The 20,368-nt window shown below is 25.0% G+C and overlaps 1 protein-coding gene across 1 annotated transcript; it reads right to left on the bottom strand.

Annotated features, from left to right (window-relative positions):
- Nucleotides 1-20,089, bottom strand: LOC145837122 (vitamin K-dependent gamma-carboxylase-like). Its single transcript, XM_082944890.1, has 16 exons — nucleotides 19,935-20,089; nucleotides 18,405-18,563; nucleotides 17,857-18,022; nucleotides 9,650-9,728; nucleotides 9,007-9,113; nucleotides 7,844-8,007; nucleotides 7,382-7,538; nucleotides 6,834-6,918; nucleotides 5,810-5,938; nucleotides 5,093-5,250; nucleotides 3,006-3,178; nucleotides 2,541-2,680; nucleotides 1,967-2,064; nucleotides 1,399-1,500; nucleotides 990-1,085; nucleotides 1-662 (listed from the first exon to the last, which is right to left on the bottom strand). The coding sequence occupies exons 1-16, from the start codon at nucleotides 20,050-20,052 to the stop codon at nucleotides 575-577; spliced, it is 2,019 nt and encodes a 672-aa protein (XP_082801016.1). The 5' UTR covers nucleotides 20,053-20,089; the 3' UTR covers nucleotides 1-574.
- Between the last annotated feature and the right edge of the window lie 279 nt (nucleotides 20,090-20,368).

Here is a 20,368-nt window from a genome sequence, read left to right as displayed (position 1 = left end):
AATTTGTTAGAATAAGGTAAAAACAGTTATAAGCAACAAAGAAGATTAACTAAATAGAACAAAAATAAATTTAAAAAAAATTCTATAAATATGATTAGTACAAAAAAAAAACTTAGAAATAACAATAGAAAAAAAGGCTACACATGATAAAAAAATTAGTAGTAAGTTAGATAAACTATTTCAAAAAAAATCCTAATGACAAATGAATGATTGTCTAGTAATAATGTAATAATATAAACTGACAAAAAATACTAATACAAAATAAAACAATTTTTGAAAAGGACAATATTTTCAACCAAACATATGCATCAATTATCTTGTTTGATATGATTAGTAAAAGTTAATTTCACAATTATAATACTAAAACAAAAAATTCTGTATTAATATCTAAAAGAGATTAAAATTTAGCTTTACAATTTTAGCTAAATTTCAAGTTTATTTATATAAAAACGTTTTGTAAAACGCAACAAAGGTAAATAAATAATAGTAAATTATCAAGTTAGTAAAAATGTTTTTTAAGTTCAAAAAATAAGTAGAAAATATATTGATCATATAGGCAGCCTCAACTAAATACCTACAACTCATCTTTTTCTTTTCTGTCATTTTCTTTTTGCTCTTTCTCAAGAAGCTCTTTTAACTTTTCAGCAGTTTTTCTTTCATAGCTAAATTTTTAAAGATCTTTCTATAAACGTGTGTTTTTTGTTGATACGTAAAGAATGTTTTGGAAACTTTGAAAAACTAAAACAACAGAGTAAAAAATAAATAATTGTTTAATGAGTTTAGTGTTTGTTGGATTGGTGTTTTATTATTTAACAAAAAATATTATATAACTTCTTAAAATTTAATAAGATTAATATATTTTATGATTTAAAAAAATAAAAAGCTTACAAAAAAAACATTTATATCTTTTTGTTTATTTCTATATAAAACTATATCATTCATAACAAACACCTCTTTAAAATACTATACATATCATTTAAACAACCAACCCATAGTCTTTATCTTCTATTTCACGGATAAGTTCTTCTTGACTGGATGGCTTGCCAACTATTTTATGCTTCAGCGCGTACTTTACTAATACAAACCTAAATATTAATTACTAAGTTAAAAAATTCGTTTGCATTAAGCTGCTAGATTTCAAAAAAACATGTGTTAAAAAATTTTTGAATTAGTTTCTTAGTAAATTTAGTTTTCATCATTCGCTGTTTTATTTTCTAAATTTAATAATAAAAAAACAAAAATAAAGTACGTTCGTAAATCAAATAAATAGATTTTTCTCAAAATTATTTAAAACAAGTAAAGATCATTTGTTAAAATATCCTTCTAATTTATGAACTATAACCGAGTTTTTAGACTATAATTATTTATTAAAATAAAAGCTTTTCAACAGAAACTAACGCTCTTCTGAAAATGAAATATTTATTTTTCCAGAACTTCACAGCAGATTTAAGTGTAAAAGGAGGCATTTCTGTCGGTCTACGTCTAGTTACTTCACTTGAACTATTTAAAAACCTTATATAAGTTTATTGACTATATTTTACTCAAAAACGACTGTTAAGCATAATAAATTTTAAAAAGTAGAAAAAAAAGTCTCTTTTATTTTTAGCCAATTAAATCATTTTGAATAAAAACTTTTAAAGTCTAAAATAAATAGCATAGTAACAAGCTAATAGAGGTTTTAAGATAAAAACTTATTGTTTTAAAATGTAAAAAAAGATCTAAACAATCAAATTTTAAATTTTAATTTCTTTTTTTATGTTTTAGTGCTACAATAAATAAATGAAAACAGATAGCATAAGTATTTTTAGTTTTACTTCTAATTTGTACGATGAAAAAAGTGAAAAAATTTAGACAACATTGTGCAATGTGCATGCTCAATAAAAAAATTAATCTTATACTAACTTGCTTGAATATATTTTGCTTTATCAAATTGTTAAATAACTATAAGACTTCTAAAAAATCTTACTTTAGCTGTTGTGTAGCATTCGGTACATGATATGAATAGAAATAGCAACTTGGTTCTTTTGATACTGTGTAAACTGTGTGAAACTCGCCGTTAGTTACCTGTTTTATATTAAATAATTAGTTAAATTTTTAATAATATTAGTTATAAGGTACAAGTTGAAATTATTAGGAACTAAAACTATTGATAGATTAAAATAGAATAACTATTTTGTTAATACTTTTAATACTTTTACTAAAATTAAAACTTTAAAACTTACGAGCAATACAAAGTTTCTGTTTTTTTATATCAAACTACAAACTGTATTTGTTTATCTCACTCAAACAAAGTTAAATTTTTAACTAGCAAACGTAATCAGCTTTAAAAACGTTACGTAGGACTTTTTTAAACAAAACGTTTATTTTTCTAATCAAAATTACACAGTGCAGGTTTAGTTCAAATCTAGATACTACAACAAAACTTTATAAAAAATTCTTTAAATTAAAATGAAAATAAATTAAAATAAAAAATTGTATAGTTGGTTTGTTTTCGAAATAATTTAGCAATAAACATTAATTAATCAATTTGAAGGACAAACATGAACAGATTGTCCAGGTTTTGTTAATGTTGTGTTAATTCTTTCTCCATCAACGAAATGATTAACTACAACTTCTCCTTTCAATAACTCAACCTTTACTTCTGTGTCGTTTTTGTCTACAAAGTTTTCCAAAAATAAACCTGAATAAAACAAACAATAAGTCTTTAAAAAATGTAGTGAAGCCTTTAAGTTACAAAGAAGTACTTCATATAAACTACTGATAAAAATGATCGATACAAGTACACAAAATAAATACTTAATTACTAATGATTCCTTAACATCATTCTTATTATATTAAGTGATATTTACATCTAGCACCAGTTTGAACAGCACAGCTAGGAAAAACTGTTTTAACTATTTTTAAAATTTGTAATTTCTATTGATAAAACCAAACTTGTTTTAAAAAAACAATTAATGAACTTAACTGTCATAAACTTAGTTATACTAGTTTAACAAATAATATACCGGGGAAATCTGCAATGAACACGGTTTTGTGATGCAGTTGCTTGTGGTCATCCTTCATTTCCTTCAACTTTTCCCGCCAACCAGACAACTCAAGTATGACGGGAAGAACGAACTCTGCACGCTTGAATGGCGACCAATCATATGAGGCAATGTCCACATTCGGATCAAATACTCTGTTTTTAAATGTTTTATACTTACGAAGTTATAACGTGTTCGGCTTGTTTTTACTTTATCACAACATAACTATTTTTTAAAGTATTTTAATAAAGATGTGCAAATTAAATATTTTATTTACTACCAGGTTTCGGTGGCAAAAAATTGCGAACTTTTCAAGTATAATAACAGTTTACTATTTTATTATACTTGAAAAGGTCGCAATTTTTTTGCCACCGAAACCTGGTAGTAAATAAAATATTTAATTTACACATCTTTATTTAAATAAGCTCTTTACATTTCAGTAAGTTGAGCAATCTTTTTATTTAAAACAAATAACTATATAAGGTATTTTAACTTTTTTTTTGAATCATGTATGTAACAATAAACATCTGCTATTTTTCTTAAAAACAAGTTTAAATCAATATTTCAATAAAATTTTTGACCATTAATTTTATAATAAAGTGATTTTTTAAGTTTTGTATCAAAATACATTATAAAGTAAATTTATTTCATAATGGAAACTTATTAAAAAATTTTTAATAATGATTAAAAAGTATTAATTGATTTAAAAAAATAGTTATGCATTTAATGTTTTTATAATATAAAAAAAAAACATAATGCTAATTTTAACAAGAAGTAGGAAGTCCCTAAGTTAAATTATGGTCTTTATTAAGTCATATGCCTTGGAAAAAAAAATTATACCGCTTAGGTTCGGATTTTAAACACAGCCCATAAGTTCAAACTCATTTAAATCCTGGTTTCTAAAACATTCAACCACAAACTCTGCAGTCTATCATGTTTTTAAATCTGCATCAATTAAATTAAGACTTTGGTTTTGCTTGTTTGGCCGTACTACTACAGTAGACTACCGCTTAAGTACGCAAATTGAACCCGACCAAAAAGTGCGTACTTTGCACGGGTAAAAAGTACTTTTTGACGACATATCATAATATGAAATTTAATTGTTTGTTTTATTTTTCCTACAACTAGCCACCAAATAATTAAGCCAAATAAACAAGTCTTATTATTTTAAATAACATTTAATACATAATTCTAATCTGCAACATTTTTTTAATAGATTTTAAGATAATTTATTTTTTCTCTAAAAAGTTTCTACATAATTAATACATACATTATAGAAAGTCAATGTTATAAAAAAGAATATTAAGCCATGTTTCCAAATTTTGTTTTGTTAGAGGGAAAGTACCAAACTACATTGTGTTTACCAAACATTTTCAAAACATCAATGTGTGTACATTTAAATTAAATTATGACTTAACTATGTTGTATTTGTAGGTTTTTTTAACTTTATCATCTAGATTTATTTATTTTATAGCATTACAGCTCAAATATCATTATTCTTTTCATTTTTCTGCAACCACTACATAAGTATTTAGTTTATTAACATTTAATAACAGGACTGTCACAATCTCAGGCCACTTAGACTTAGACTCAGGATTACTCAGGTTTACAAGTTGTGAACGTCTCAGGCTAACTAAACAGGTTGGCCATTCTACCTGGAAACATCAAATAATCTGGAAAAACTTGATGATTGAAAATTTAGATTTTTTTTGTCTTTCTGGATAAGTGCGTACTTAAGGCGGGGTGCGTACCAAAAAAAGTGCGTACTTAAGCGGTAGTCTACTGTATTTATAAAAATAGTAAATTATAGAAATTTTTGCTTTAATTTAAAACTCAAGCGTAAGTGCAAACTTAGGAATGGCCAATTCAGGCAGCAGACTACTGTACTAAAAACTTAATATATATTTTCATCAAAACTCTTTGAAACTACCTCCTTTAGGTGTAGAACTTTTATTTATGAAAATTTATTTATCAATCTTTATAATTTTAGTTATGCTCAATCAGAAGTGTTTTGAAGCTTTGTTATGTACACTGAAAATAAAATTATGACGATTGATTATCAACAAAACCTTTGCATGAATCTCTGGTTCAGCGACTTCCAAACATCGAAGTAAATTTTCGCGTCTTCAACATTCATGTCCTGCAACTTGTCCTTGAGACACCTGGCATATTGGACGGCGTGGTCCGGATGCATGGACCATCTTTCACGTCTGCTGCGTAGGAACGCCTATTAAGTAACAATTGTGACTGTTTTATTTATTACGTTTTACTTACAAAAATAACTATAACACTACTTTTTTACAGGGAGAACAGGAAGAATATTTAAACTAGCCTTGTTGTTACAGGTAACAATGCTTTTTGATTTTATTAAAGTTTAAGTTTTTTTCAATGAAAATGTTTACTTACACAAAAGTATAAATAAAAAATAACTTGTTGAAAAATATGATGATAAATAAAATGTACACAAAAAATCTAGTTTTTAACACTTGAATCTTTCAATATACTTTGATACTTTTGTAAAACTTTAGCTTTCTATTCATATTGTATTTGAGCTCTAAAACTTCGGAAAAACAAACTCAAAATTTACCACCAACTTTTATCAAAAAATTCAAGTTAAATAAATTAAATTAATTTGAATACAACGCAACTTAAGTTGTAGGTAGTTTAACAGTGAACAAAAGCTGTTATCTTTTGAAATACAAAATATAATATACTCTATTAATATTCTAAGAACCTTAAACACTACAAAAACTTATATACCATATAATCAAAAGCTGGTAACTAACGTTGGATTTGAGGTATCCTTCCTGGCCATTTTTGTCAACGTAAGTGATTTTTATGTGCTGACTTCGCGTGTTTTGGACCATCATGTCCCAAGAGTAACCATATGGCCCTTCCGTCCAACCATTGTAACCCTGGATCATTTAGTTGTACTTGTAAGTATTAACGATAAAGATTATACTTTAACCTTTATTTTAAGTTCTATTTTTGTTTTAATTTTACAATAGTCTTAAGCACACTTTTTCAACTATTAGTTTTATCTTTTATTTTAATAATCAAGTTTGTTAAATTACTAATAAAAAACACTTTTTTCATTTGGCCACTAAATAATGACTTTACTTATTACTGGAACCATTTATAATGGAAAATATGAAGAAATATTTAAACACAGCTTAGTTGTAAGGTGTAATCTTATTAGGTTTTAAAAAATATTTTAGACCCTATAAAACTAATTTGTACATTATATATCTGTAACATTAAATAAATTGAAAGTTAAATGTTAACTTCATTAGTAAGTTGAGTAAAATTTATACAGTTTTGCACTTAAAGTATTAAACCCTTATATATTTTTATTATACTAGTGTGAAAATTTAGTGACTATTCTAGACTTAAAGACGAAAGTTTTTACTCAGCAAATTTATCGAATAGGTATTAAAGAAAACTTTTTAATCTTTATTTATTTAGATTCAAACTTTTTTTGTGACTTTTTGAAAACTACTTGAATAAAATTTTTTTTTAAATTTATGCATTCTAAAAAGTGGATTTATAATTAGCTATAATTTAAAAATATATATTTGTAAGCAGAAATGCCCCAAGCAGTTTCGTTGGTTAAATAAATCAGTTGCTTCTTGCATAAAGTACTTGAAATTTTTTCTACTACATCATTGATATTTATTAGCTAATTTACTTTTCAGCTCAATTAAAACATAACAGCTGGTAGTGATTAAGGTGTTTTTTAATTTAAATTATGAAATCAAAATGATAAAAATCAAACTTAAGTGTAACAAAACTATAAAGCAATCAATTTACCAATGTGATGAAATGCGAAAAAGGTATGAAAAGTTGAACACACATCCAAGTGATTGTTATTATTACTGTAATGTGGTGTTTCCAGCTATAAAAAAAGTGCTAATGAAAAAACGTTATAAAATATTGATTTAAACTTATGGTATTATCTGAAAAAGCATTACTATAAACTAATTAAAAAGTACAAAGTAGTAAAACTAAAACCTTATTAGTAATAAAACAATTTTTTATAACAAACTATTGTAAGATATTTTTATCCAAAATAGTTATGAATCATTTCCTTCTACCACTGTACAGACTTGAAAATGTTATAAAGTAGTTGCATAGAAAATAGTTTACTACTTACAATTTGTGATTACAAAAATTTATTGTAGTAACTCATGCATTTTATATTACTAAATTAAAATTTTACATATTTATTAAAAATGAGAGCAACATTATTTTGGTATTTTGAAGCATTTTTATAGAACGGTACAATTACAAAGTGAAAAATTCATGTTATTAATTCAATTAAAAAGCAACAAAGCAGTGCAATTACAACTTGTACTAACCTTATGTTACTTTTGTCGTTTGTATTTACACAATATGTGTTTTTGTGAGCAGGTTCAACTTGAAATATGTTAAAAGGAAGTTTTGCAATCAACTTTTTAAATGAATCAGCTTTGCAGAAACAAAACATTGTTGCCAGCATAGCCCATGGAAACATACCTTGATTTACATAAATATTTTTTTATATATCTATGACTGTCATAAGACATTAAACCGTGTTTTATCTAAAAAACTTGTTAAAATATTAATTTAAACTTATAAAAATGATTTAAACTTGAAACTTATTTTGTGAAAAATAATAGTTTAAAAATAAAATAAAACTTTAAATCATATTTTTGCTTAAAACTAACTTACTAAAACAGAAATAAAAACTATCGATATTTTTGTAAATAAAATACAAACAAATATTCAAATAAAATTTAGTTTTCTGTCTACTAAATATTAGTAGGAAACTAGAAGTAAACCAATAGAGAATATTTGTGAGTTCATGAGGTTGAAGCTGGCGCAGAATATGAACGCTAAATACCGAGTTTTGTCCCAAAACAACCAGAAACCAACGGTGAGGTCGAACAAGAAACCGAACTTGTGCACCATGAACAAATTCAATGTGTCTTCGTCAACTATTGATCTGGTATGAATGTACTAATGAAAAATGATTTTAAACTAAGAAAAGCATTAGTGTGGTATTTTTAAGTAAACCAAGTTTATATGTTGTTTTTAAATTAATTAGACAACTTCAAATTGAGAGTCTTTATTTTACACAGTGTTTCATGCAAACGCAATGATCACGATTTAAAAACTCTATAAAGTAAGACAGACAAAGTCATATATACTGCTAGTAAGTGATATTTTCTTTTTATGCAAACGTATATGTATATGTAAACTAAATTACACAAAGTTTATGTATTTAATTATTGTATTACGTTTTTACTTATTTGTTTATGTAATTTCTTAGAATTAAATTCAGAGCACACTTAAAAATGATTACAGGAACAATTTGTAAGTTTTTTTTTTGTTTTGCACAGGTTGTCTTCAAAGTAAAAATACATAAAAACCTACAGAGTTTTACTAGCGAGCCGGATCAAGCACGCATGCTGTAACTTACTAATCCAATGTATATATATAAATATATATATATATGAATATAAAGCAATTTCAAAAAAAATTGTAGATTTATAACTTTAGTTACACTATTATTTAATTTACTAAAATAACTTAATTACAGCTTGTTTTCTTTATCTTAAGACTGATCTTTGAATTACAGTTTGCTTTACAGTTTGTATAGCACATGTTTAAAAACTTTAATTTCATACTATACAACTGCTTTTAAACTAATTTTAAGCAAATTTTGTTGATATAGATTCAGCAAAGCTCACGTAATACTAACTGATAATGTTATATATGAATTTAAATATTTAAAAGTTATCAAAAAGTTATATATGTATACTTATTTTTGTGAACCAAAAAAATTAAGTATATAGAGTTGAGTTTTTTGTAACGTTTATACAATAAAATTTCAACTTGTTCAAAACATGCATATAAATTGAAAACAAACAAAGTAGCTTTAATGCTTGTATAATGAGATTTTTTAACCAATTTATTTTTAATTATTATAAGTTGTTCTAACTTAAAAGGATTGAAGACCCAATGTTGAGCTAGATTAATCATAGAATATCCTTGTTGCCAATCCATATCTAGTTTCTTTATACCAGCAAGAAAGTAAACAATAAACACCTGTTTATTATTGCAAAATTTTTACAAAACGGGTTTTAAATGGAAGAAACAGTTTTAGAAAAATTTAAATTAAAACTTATCATAAGAACTTTTTATTTTCTTAGTAAATTGTTCTTTACTAAAAACAATCAGATATTTCTAAACATTGCATACTATTATTACTTTTATTTAAATTGAAACATTATACATGCCACAATAAACTTTTAAAAAAAATCTGTTGTTATACACCATCTACAAATCTAACAATTTTCATAACTTTAGATTATATTTAACGTATCTGTTAGTTTAATATAATCATTTAAAATAATATCTTTTAAACATTTAAAAATCCTTAAAACATTTTGATATAGTTCATATAGAACGAAAGTTTTAAAGCAGAGCTTGCAGTTAAATCGTTTTTTAATTGAAACTTCTACTTCAAAGTAAACTTCACTAAACAGGTAGAATAACAAGCATTTTAAAGTAGTACAAACTCAAGGAAAACTAAATACAAAAGTTTTTAGTGATTAAGCCTAAACAAAAGTTATGAAGGTTACCTGAAATCTTATAAGAGTATAGTTCCACTGTGGTACCTGGGTGTTTCTTATATTTTTATTTATCAAACCGTCTATTGATCTGTAGAAAGTAATAATTAAGTTTAGAGTAAATATTTTGTACGTATGGTAAACACTTTGTAGATGTTCTTTACAGACGTAATTAAAATTCTATTTTTCAGATTTTGTCATAATATTCATAATGTCTTTTTGCATCATAAAAACCACAAAGAATTTAATTTATTCTTAAACAGTTAATATAATAATTTATGTAATAAATTATTATAATAAATATTAATAAAAACAAATTATACAGTAATCTTTCTTTATTGTACTAACATTAAAAACCTAGTTGAAGTTTGTTGATTCGTTAACACACAGAAACATATGTTGGTACAATAAAGGAAGATTACTGTATAATTAGTTTTTATTTATAAAAACAAATTATACAGTAATCTTCCTTTATTCTACCAACATATGTTTCTGTGTGTCAACGAATCAACACACTTCAACTGGGTTATGTAAAACAATAATTACTGTAATGAGAGAATAGAAGCATAGAATAAAGTAGGTGTATATATGTCAGGGTTTCCCAAACTCATTTACTAAATCGCCCCCTTTTCAGTAATTTGAAAAAAAATCGCCCCCCACGATTTTACAAAGTAGTTTTTCTCTTGAGTACAAATTTTTGAGGCGAAAAAGTTGTGTTCGAAATGTAATTAAGTCTGGTACTTCTTATGCACGCTCTTTTAAGTTCAAAGTAGTTTACAGGGCTTGAGAAAATAATTTACAGTTACTTTCTTAGAAGCCCAGTAAATATAATTAAAATACTTAATTATTAAAAAGCCTTGTGTAATCTGTTATCAATTGTGTTTAAATATGAACTGTTTTCAAACACGAGCATAAAGTTAATTTTATAGGCAAATTTATTAATTTTTCAAAAAACATAAAACTTTAATGTCAATTATTTTCCTTATCTTAAAAGCTATCTAACATTTTTTTCTATAAAGAACGCACCTTTGTCTTTAATTTTAAAAAAATAATTGGTTTGGGGTTTGAATTATTACTTGGGGTCCCTCCAAAAATAAAGGTTTTTTCTTCATTATTATTGACTTAGAACCAAAAATAAAAATAGTTTTTAATTTTTTTTTGATTTCCCTTAGTTTGCATGTTATTTAAACTGTTAAATAGTTATTTTATAAATAATGTTAATATCTTTTACGAATTTGCCCCGAAGCAAAATGATGTATTTTACACTATCATTTGCCTTGGCCATTTCCTAGATAAAAAATTGATAAAAGGAAAAAAACAATTAATACGAATGTGAATTACAACAAATCTAATTAAACTAAAATAATTTAAGACAAAGGTGCGTTCTTTAAAATAAAAAAAAATTAGATAGCTTTTAAGATAAAGAAAATAATTGACATTAAAGTTTTATGTTTTTTTGAAAAATTAATAATATTACCTATAAAATCAACTTTATGTTCGTTTATTTAACTAATGAAACTTTTAGGTCAGTGGTGGACAACTTTTGTAGTCAGCAATTCATATCTACTAAAAAATCTTTTCTAGTTTAAACTCGTTAAAAAAATGTAATTGCGGGCTGCATGATTTAAAAAAAAACAAATAAGATATTAAAAAAAAATCGAGCAAAATTGTAAAAAAAATGATTTAGTATTACTGTGTTCTAGGAAATACTGTTGTGAACTGAAAACGATATGAAAGCTAATTCAAAATATTAAGTATCAAAAAACTAAATTTTATTTATTTTGCACAAGTAGTTTTCTATTTACTTAGCGGGTCGAAATTTGAATGGATCTACGACTTGATCTGAGCTGTACGTTACCCATCTGAAATGTTAACTTAAACCTGACATAATAATAATATCTCATATAACAAATTTCGGACATTTAGAAGTTAATACTAAGTAACTTATTTAAGCCGCACAAAATACTTAAATTATTTTATAAATAGGCATATTCTAAAATAACTATACCAGAGATTAAAAAACTATAAAAAAATGAACCGTTTATTTTACACATAATAAAATAAAAAATTAAAAATAATTTCTGATCTAGTTTGAGGAAGTTTGACCGACTGGTTGATTATCTCACATGAAAAGTGGTTTCATCAACAGCTTCAGTCAATGCAGTAAATTTATTAATTTCAATGCTAAGATATATTGTAAGCAAGTTAGTTGTAAAGTTAAAAATTCAATTTTAAACTTTTTAAACTATTTGTTTCGTAGTAGAATACTATGAAATAGTATTTGACTTGGAATAATCTTTAGGGAACTAAACCTGAATTCTAACTTTTTTTTTTTTATTAAAATTCAAAAAAGAAAATTCAATGTTTTATAGTTAATTCTGTGAACAAAAAGTAATCAATTAAAAAAAAAAACTTTTAACGTTAAAATTTTTTTTGTAACTGTAGCAGTCTTTTTGATGGCTTATTTAATTTTGTTTAAAAAGTTTTTTTTTCTAGCTATTAGCCTATAATAATTTAACAGAGGAAAATAGTGAAAAACTAAAAACTAGTGTTGAAGTATTAAAATAAACTAAGTATATTCTAATTGCTTATATATATTGAATTAAGATAAAACAAAACACAGTTGTATTAATAGTTTAAAACTCCTTATATAACAATAAATTTTTTAACAATAATAAATCAAGTTAGAAAATAAAATTGAGTTTAAGAAACTTTTAAATGAAAAAGTAGAAGTCATTTCAAATAGAGACCTCAAACTTATACGTATACCCTTCTAAAACCAAAAAATTCTTTTTAGCAATAAAAATTTTAATGATTATCAGAATTTTATAATCAGATAGTAGTTATATAGTGATATAAGTTATATACAGATTAAACAAGTAACAACAAAAACCTGTCAAATAAAGGTCTTTCAAACAAATGTTTTAATCACTATGCTATAAAACCTTATAGTTTAATGTAAAAAGACGAATATGAACTACAAAGTTAACCAGGTCAAAATAAAACTATTAAAAACTTTAAAACATAAACCATTTAATAAATATAGTAGATTTCCGCTTGAGTTTGCACTTTGAAAAAAATCAAAAAGTTCAAACTCAAAAAATTGTTACCATATTTTCTTTACAAATTGACAAAATTCAATATAAAATATGCAATAATGTTATGAATAAACATGAAATCCACTAAAATATAAAACAAACTTTCATTAAAAAAATAGATCTATATAAGCTTTTAAATATTATATATATTTTGTTTTATTAATATTTAGTTAGTAATAGACTTTACTTTTGTTAAATTTAAAAAAATATAAATTTGCACTTTTTTTGGGTAAAAAGTGCGAACTCAAGAGGAAGTCTACCGTAATTAATATTTATTAGGCATTATGCAAACCTGTTGTAGAATAAATAGCTGTATAAAGTTGGTATTATAAAAAGACTACTTAAATATAATACAAACCAGGTTAAATAAGAAATATTTCGAAAGATCAAATAAAATAAAAAACTTTTATAAAATAATGTCTGCTACTGAAGTCTAATATAATGTGAAGGATGAGGTTCATGACTGCTTGCAAGTTTTTCTAAACTGATTCTTACTCATCAAAATAAAGCCTTAAGTCACCTCTTTTATAAATATCTAGATTAGATCTTTTGCTTAAGATGTTGATAATTGAACTGAAAGCTTTCTTAACAACATAGTTAGAAGGAAAAGCTATAAACAACAATCTAAATTCCTCTTAAATGATTGGATATTTTTGCCTTAGTTTTTGTTGAGTCCAAAAGCTTTCATATCGTTCTTTGGAAGAATTTACTTTAAGTTCAAGGTCAGTTTGTAAGTCTGAGAAAGTTTCCTGTGAGTCGTTTACTTCAAAATTATCTGCCTCGAAGGAATCCATATGTTTATCTATAGGATAGCTTTTTTGTGTTAAATCTAAATTTTACAACTTAATATGTTGAAATTGTTAAAAATTCCAGATTTTTTCCAGGTTTTTTTTTTGCCTAAATTGTCAAGTTCCAGGTTTCTAGGTAAATTTGCAACCCTGTATAGTTTTATTTCTTAGTCTAACTTAGTGACTTTAAAAAAAAAAACTGGAAATATCATGTGGTCATAGTTAATAAAAAATAACATAGATTTTTACAAACCATTTATGATCCCAAATAACATATATGTCAGGTTATAAAATAGTGAAAGGGATTCCAATCGTCTATGATCTATGTAATTGTTAAATAAGGAAATATATGAACGAAAATATATTATTTACTTGAAAGTAAGAGTCATAAGCACTTGTTTTTTTTAATCTTTTTTTTACATAAATAAAATAAACTTTTTTGTTTAAGCTTTACCTCAGGGTCAAATAATTAATAGCAAGCTAAAATTATTAAAATAGCAAGAAAAAAAGAAAAAATCTTATGACAGCCCAAAATTTTAAAATCGCCCCCTTTTCGCCCCCTTACTAGTTATCGCCCACCCTTTCGCCCCCTTACTAATTATCGCCCCCCGAATTACTAAAATCGCCCCCAGGGGGGCGATATCGCCCACTTTGGGAAACCCTGATATATGTTTTCATTAAAATAAGATATATTCTACAGATAATAGTTATTAATAGGTGAAATACTTAAAACTATATCCTATATATATAAATCCGACTGTTATAAAACTATATGATATTTGTAATTATTAAGTCTAAAATAAATAAGTAAGCTAAATTACACAACAAAAACATAATATAAACAAACAACTTACGTTAATAGGAAAGATAACTAAATCAAAATTTACTGTCGTTAACTAACGAAAAAAATACATTCGTTACAACTAATAATTACGTCACAATGTAAATGAGGTTGTTTAAACTATTTAATTTGTATTGTAAGAACGTTAATTTTGTTTTTATGTAATCTATTTAGAACAAAAATAAAACATTAACCATTAGTTAGTAAATCAATAAAATTTAATAAAACTTAACGGCGCTGAAGGCAATAAAAGTCACAGAAACTCGGTGTAACATGTATATTATATATTGAATGTTAGTAATGATTGAATCAAAGTTATATAGAATTAGGAAGCAGATTTAGTTCAAATGTAAAAATCAAAAAATAAAAAAATAAAAAAATTAAACTTTAAGGAAAAAATTAAACTTTAAGGAAAAAACAAAACACAAAAAACATAATTATTACTAGGCTTACAATGTACTGACCGATAATTAATTTACAGCCACATACATAAAATCATAATGACCTGAATTAAATATATATAGTATTTTATAATTAATAAAATAATTAATTGGTAAAGTAGGAGTCGGCTGTTTAATTTAAATATCCCATACAGATATTTTATATATTTAACTAGTAAATTGTGTTATATGTGAAAGTTAAAATGTAAAACAACAAGGTAGTCATATGCTAAGTATAAACCTGCAGTAAAAAACCTACTAGCTCTCTTGGGCGTAGTAAGTAAAAAAGCACGGTTTATCTGTGATTTGAATACAGGCTTCCAATTAAACTTGGAACTTAACATATAAAGGTGTGAAGAATTATAGTCGGAGGGTAAAGTGAATATATGAAATTTCAGAGAATAGAAAGTGACTTGTGTGAAATAGATATAAATAATAAATGAATAAAACTATATGTTACTTACGATATATATTTATATTAATATAAGGGATCTTTTGTTAGCAAACAATTAAAACTATATTTTGAACAGTTTTTATTTATATGTATTCCAGTGAACTAGTTTCACTAGGATCTTTTGTTAGCAAACGATTAAATCTATAGTTTGAACATGTAAATAAACATAAGTATTTTATAGCTTCAAGTACACTTAAACTGTGCAGTAAGTTTTGTGTTAAATTTAAAAAAACAAAATTTTAGATAGTTTAGTAGAACATCAAAAATATTTTTATGATAGCTAAAATTACATTATGACATAATGTATCAAGTCTAGCTAAAGAAGAAGAAAACTGTTCAATGTGTAGAATTTCAGATTCATTAACTTAAAAGTAAGTAAACAAATTAAAAATGGTTCAAAAAATATTTACATCAAAAAACTACAACAAAACAGTAAATATTTATGAATTATTTGGTTGTGTAAAGTATTACCTTTACTCAATGGATGTGGATAACTACAAAAAATTGTTATTTGAAACAGTTACTTCAAAATACAAAAAAGCTACAACCGAAATTGTCAACAATATCAAAAATGAGGCAGAACTTTTAATCTCTAAGAATAAAATATAAGGTAAGATTCACAAGATAAGTCATTCAAATGCCTTTATTACACTAAAGGGTCATAAAGAAAATAAATTTTTCATACAAAAAATCATGTAGATTAATAAATACATGTTAGTCCAGTTTAGGAATAATCAGTAAAACAATACTGGATAACATTCTGCCTGTGATAAGATCTAAAACAGGGCTGCTACAGTGGAAAAGTTCACTTGAAGTTCTTGAATGGTTTAATAATATCAAAAATAAGAAGCTATACGCTTTCATGAAATTTGATGTTGTGGATTTTTATCCTAGCATTTCCAAAGAACTCTTAAAAAAGTCTATTCAATTTGTAAGAAGATATATTGATGTTAGTAATGATCGAGTTGAAATTATTTTTTACTCATGTAAAACCATTCTATTTTTCAATAATGAATGCTGGATAAAAAAGAACTCTGCTCATGATCGTTTTTGATATCCAAATGGGAAGCTTTCATGGAGCAGAGGTTTGTGAACTGGTTGGATTATTTATCTTAAATGATATTATTAATAATAAGAAGATCAAAAAATCCAATTTCGGCCTTTATCAAGATGACAGTTTACTTCTAGTGAAAAAACGATCACCAAGATTTATTGAGTAACTGAGAAAATCTCTAACGAAAGTATTTCAGCAACATAACTTAAAAGTGACAATCGAACTCAGCACAAAGAGGGTGGATTTTTTGGACATAACTATGGACCTGGAGAAAGACGAGTACCTCCTATTTAGAAAAGAAAATGCTAAGAATGTTTATATGAACTTTAATTCAAGTCACCCATACCCATTAAAAAAATTAACTCCATCAATGATACAAAAAAGGTTATCATCGCTATCCAAAACTAAAGACATATTTGACAAGATAAAGATCCGTATGAAAAAACCTTAAAAAATAGTGGCTTTAAAACAACACTATCATATGTTCAAAACAATCCTATTGGAAAAAGTAGAAGAAAATTAAGGAAAAAGGAAACAATCCTCCTTTTAGTAATTGTATAAAGACGAATACTGGGAAGGAATTTCTAAAATTAGTATCCAGACATTTCCCTAAATCAGGCTTTTATGGTTCTATATTTAATAGAAATACAACTAAGATTTCATATTCTTGCATGCCCAATTTGGAAAAAGAATTTTCCAATCACAACCAGAAATTACTTTAAAACTCAAACGAAACAACTGAAGAAAACTGCAAATTATGCAATTGTAGATCAAAAAATAATTGTCCAGTTAAAGGTAAATGTCTTACAAAAGGAATCATTTATAAAGAAACAGTTATGCATATAAAAAAGAACATATTTACATTGGTTCAACTGGAAGACAATTTAAAAGTATATTTTACGAATATACGCAATCCTTTAAAAATGTAAAGAAGAAAGAAAGCACAAGATTAAGTAGATTCATTCACAAAATCAAAAATTGCAACTCTGTTTGGAGAAAAATGATAAAATGGGAAATTATTCATCGCAGTAACCAAAATAAGCCTAGTAAAATTTGCACCCTATGTAATTTGGAGAGACTCGAAATTGCATTTGCAGACAACAACAAACTTTTAAACTTGAGATCAGAACTAGTGGGAAAATTTAGACATTTTACAAAATTTTATTTAAAGTCTTAATTTACTAAATTTAAGTTTAATCTACCTTTGTTTTCATAATGTAGTTTTGTTTTGTTGTTTGATTTTTGTTATAATTGTATTTACGTTAAATATAATTTATCTTGCTGAATATTACTAAAATTTAATTAGTTAACCAATCACCTAATCAACTAATTACTTATATAAAACTATATAAAATGTTTGTCTGTTGCAACTTGTTAATTTGTTTACTTTTTTACTTGTGATCATCGCTCTAGTGTGAAACAATTGTTAAGTAATAAACTTTTTAACAATTTAACTTTTGTCATAACTGTGTAAAGTAATACTTATAAAATAATTAAAAAGTAATACAAAAACATATAATACAAACACTAAAGCAAAAACTAACGCGTATCTGTTAGCATCAACAAGGACAAAGAAGAGTGAAAAAATACCATACAAATAACTGTGGTTGTTCCATATCGACTTGTCAAGCAGAAATATGTACCAGTAACAGGTGGAAAATATAACAGCACTCAGCCTGTACAGAAACCCAAGCATAATTCCGCATGCACCTGTAAACAAACTAATTATTCATTTGTTGTTTGAAAAACTAAAACTTTCCTAAATGTATAGTCTAGTTTTGAAAAAAAAAGTAAGATATCTTAAAATTGAGTAATTAGTTTTGTTTTAGTTATGTATCTTTTAGTAATGTAAAGTAAGTAGTAAAAAATTTTTGAAAAGTTTATATAATACTGCTGAATTATGTTTTTCTTAAACATGTTACCTACACTGTTTGTTTTTTTAATCAAAACTTTAAACTGTATAGAAAAAAAGTTTGATATAAAAAATTTAGAAAAAAAATCCAATAATTGTAATTAAAAAGTGGATGAGTGTTTGTTAATAGTTAAATATAATAAACATTTACAAACTCATATATAAATACAAAAAACTGACTGATGAATAGCGCCAAGTACACTAATGTCATATTGTCAGCAGTCATAGGCTGTAGGGAGTGTACATACGGAAATCTACAAGTTTGAATATTTTCATCAAACTTTGTATCTACAGATGCCATTCCTCGTTCTTGTGGAATGTCTATCAGCATGAGTAAGCCTAAAATTATTAAGTTTGAATCAAAAATTTTCAATTTCCAAGTTACTACTGAATATACAAATATTATTTTTTTACCTTTTATTCTATTTAATACAATTATAAGGCTAACAGATTACAGTACCAGTAGTAATGAACATAAGTAAAATTAAAGCTTCCTTCGCCTTTAAATTAGTTATAATGAAAATAACTTTCTTATTATCAAAGTAATTACTTAGTAAACTTATTTGTAGTTACTTAAACTTAGGGTTTAAATAAAAATTTTCAATATTATAAAACTATATATTTGTTAATATTATCAATAAACTAGTAATACAAACAAATTCTGACTTTTAAAACACCTTTATAACTTAAGATATAAACTAAAATGTTTCACTTGAAAAGTGGTCAATTTTCAAAACTGTTTGTTTTCAGAATATTTTTATCAAATAATAAATCTTGACCGTAAAAGCTGTTATGTTGTTGCTGATTAATATTTCTAAACAAATGAAATCAAACATTATTTTAATTTTTACTTTTGCATTACTGTTAAAACTTTAAGGTTTTGTTTAATTTTTTACAACTGTCTAATACAATCGATTATATATTTACTTATTTATATTGTAAAGAAACAAGTTTATTTAATTAAAAAAATATTTTAAAACTGTTGAAATCTGAGACTTGTTTTAATACTTACATAGCTATTTTTTAGTTATTAAGTAAGTTTTTCTCATAGTGGGCCCAGAAGTAATGTTAGTAATGAAAATAATTTTAGAATAAGTATTTATTATTGTATTTTTTCAAACACTTTTTTATAGATTTTGACAAACTCAATTACGTTTAGTAGTACAAAATACAAAAATAAAAAAGCCTAATAATCAACTATTTTTCTAATATTTAACTAGTTTGCTTATAATTCTATTTTTAGTGATTATTTTTTTACCTATAAAATGTAAATATATTGAAAATTTTAAGATTCTCTGACCTAACACTAAATTAAATAATTAATTTGCTAACTAACAACAATGGCTAACTTGATATTATACATTACATATTAATTTAGCTATTAGCTTGATAGTAATAACTTTAATCATCTTTGGAAAAGCCAAGATGTTTTCCAGCCTTCAAAATCAGAAATAAACGGAATTGTCTGATTAATAACAACAGTCCATTTGAGACAACCTGGTTTTATCTTGGACTTATTAAGCAGACATAGTAATAATAAAACTAACGTCAATTCGTTGTTTGTTGTAGATGGTTGCATGGTTCAGTTTATAACTTTTTATAAGAAATGAGCAGTATTTTGACTAGAAGAAACAAATACCAAAAAATAGATGTAAAAATAAAATTTATTTCTATACAATGAAAAATACATTAGCAAAGATATAAACTCACCATAACCAATTCTTAGATATGCTAGCAATGATGGATCACAAGGCTTATTTAGAAGCTTTATCAAGCCCTTCCAAGAAAAAAGAAGACTATAATCACATCTGGTCAAAGCAGAATACATTTTTATCTGTATTTTTAATTATTTAAACATCAGTTTTTCCACTAAAGATTGTTTTGTTTTTACTATATCTTTTTAATTATACATGTAAATAGTTTTGTTGTATAAAAAAAGCATTTCAAGATAAACAATTTTTGTAACTAATAGAAACATAGATTTAGCATATTATCAATATTTTTAAAAAATTGAAAGATACTTTTTATGTATAAAAATTATTGATAGTCAACTTTTTATACATAAAATTATTTATTTTCAGTATAAACTAAATTTTATAATTAAAAAAATCAAGCCTTTTATTCGAAGCGAAACCTGAAACAAA

This window comes from Thalia democratica, chromosome 5 (assembly GCF_965202585.1).
Source record: "Thalia democratica chromosome 5, ktThaDemo2.hap1.1, whole genome shotgun sequence".
NCBI classification, from domain to species: Eukaryota; Metazoa; Chordata; class Thaliacea; order Salpida; family Salpidae; genus Thalia; species Thalia democratica.
This window is presented reverse-complemented; position numbering and strand designations above follow the sequence as displayed.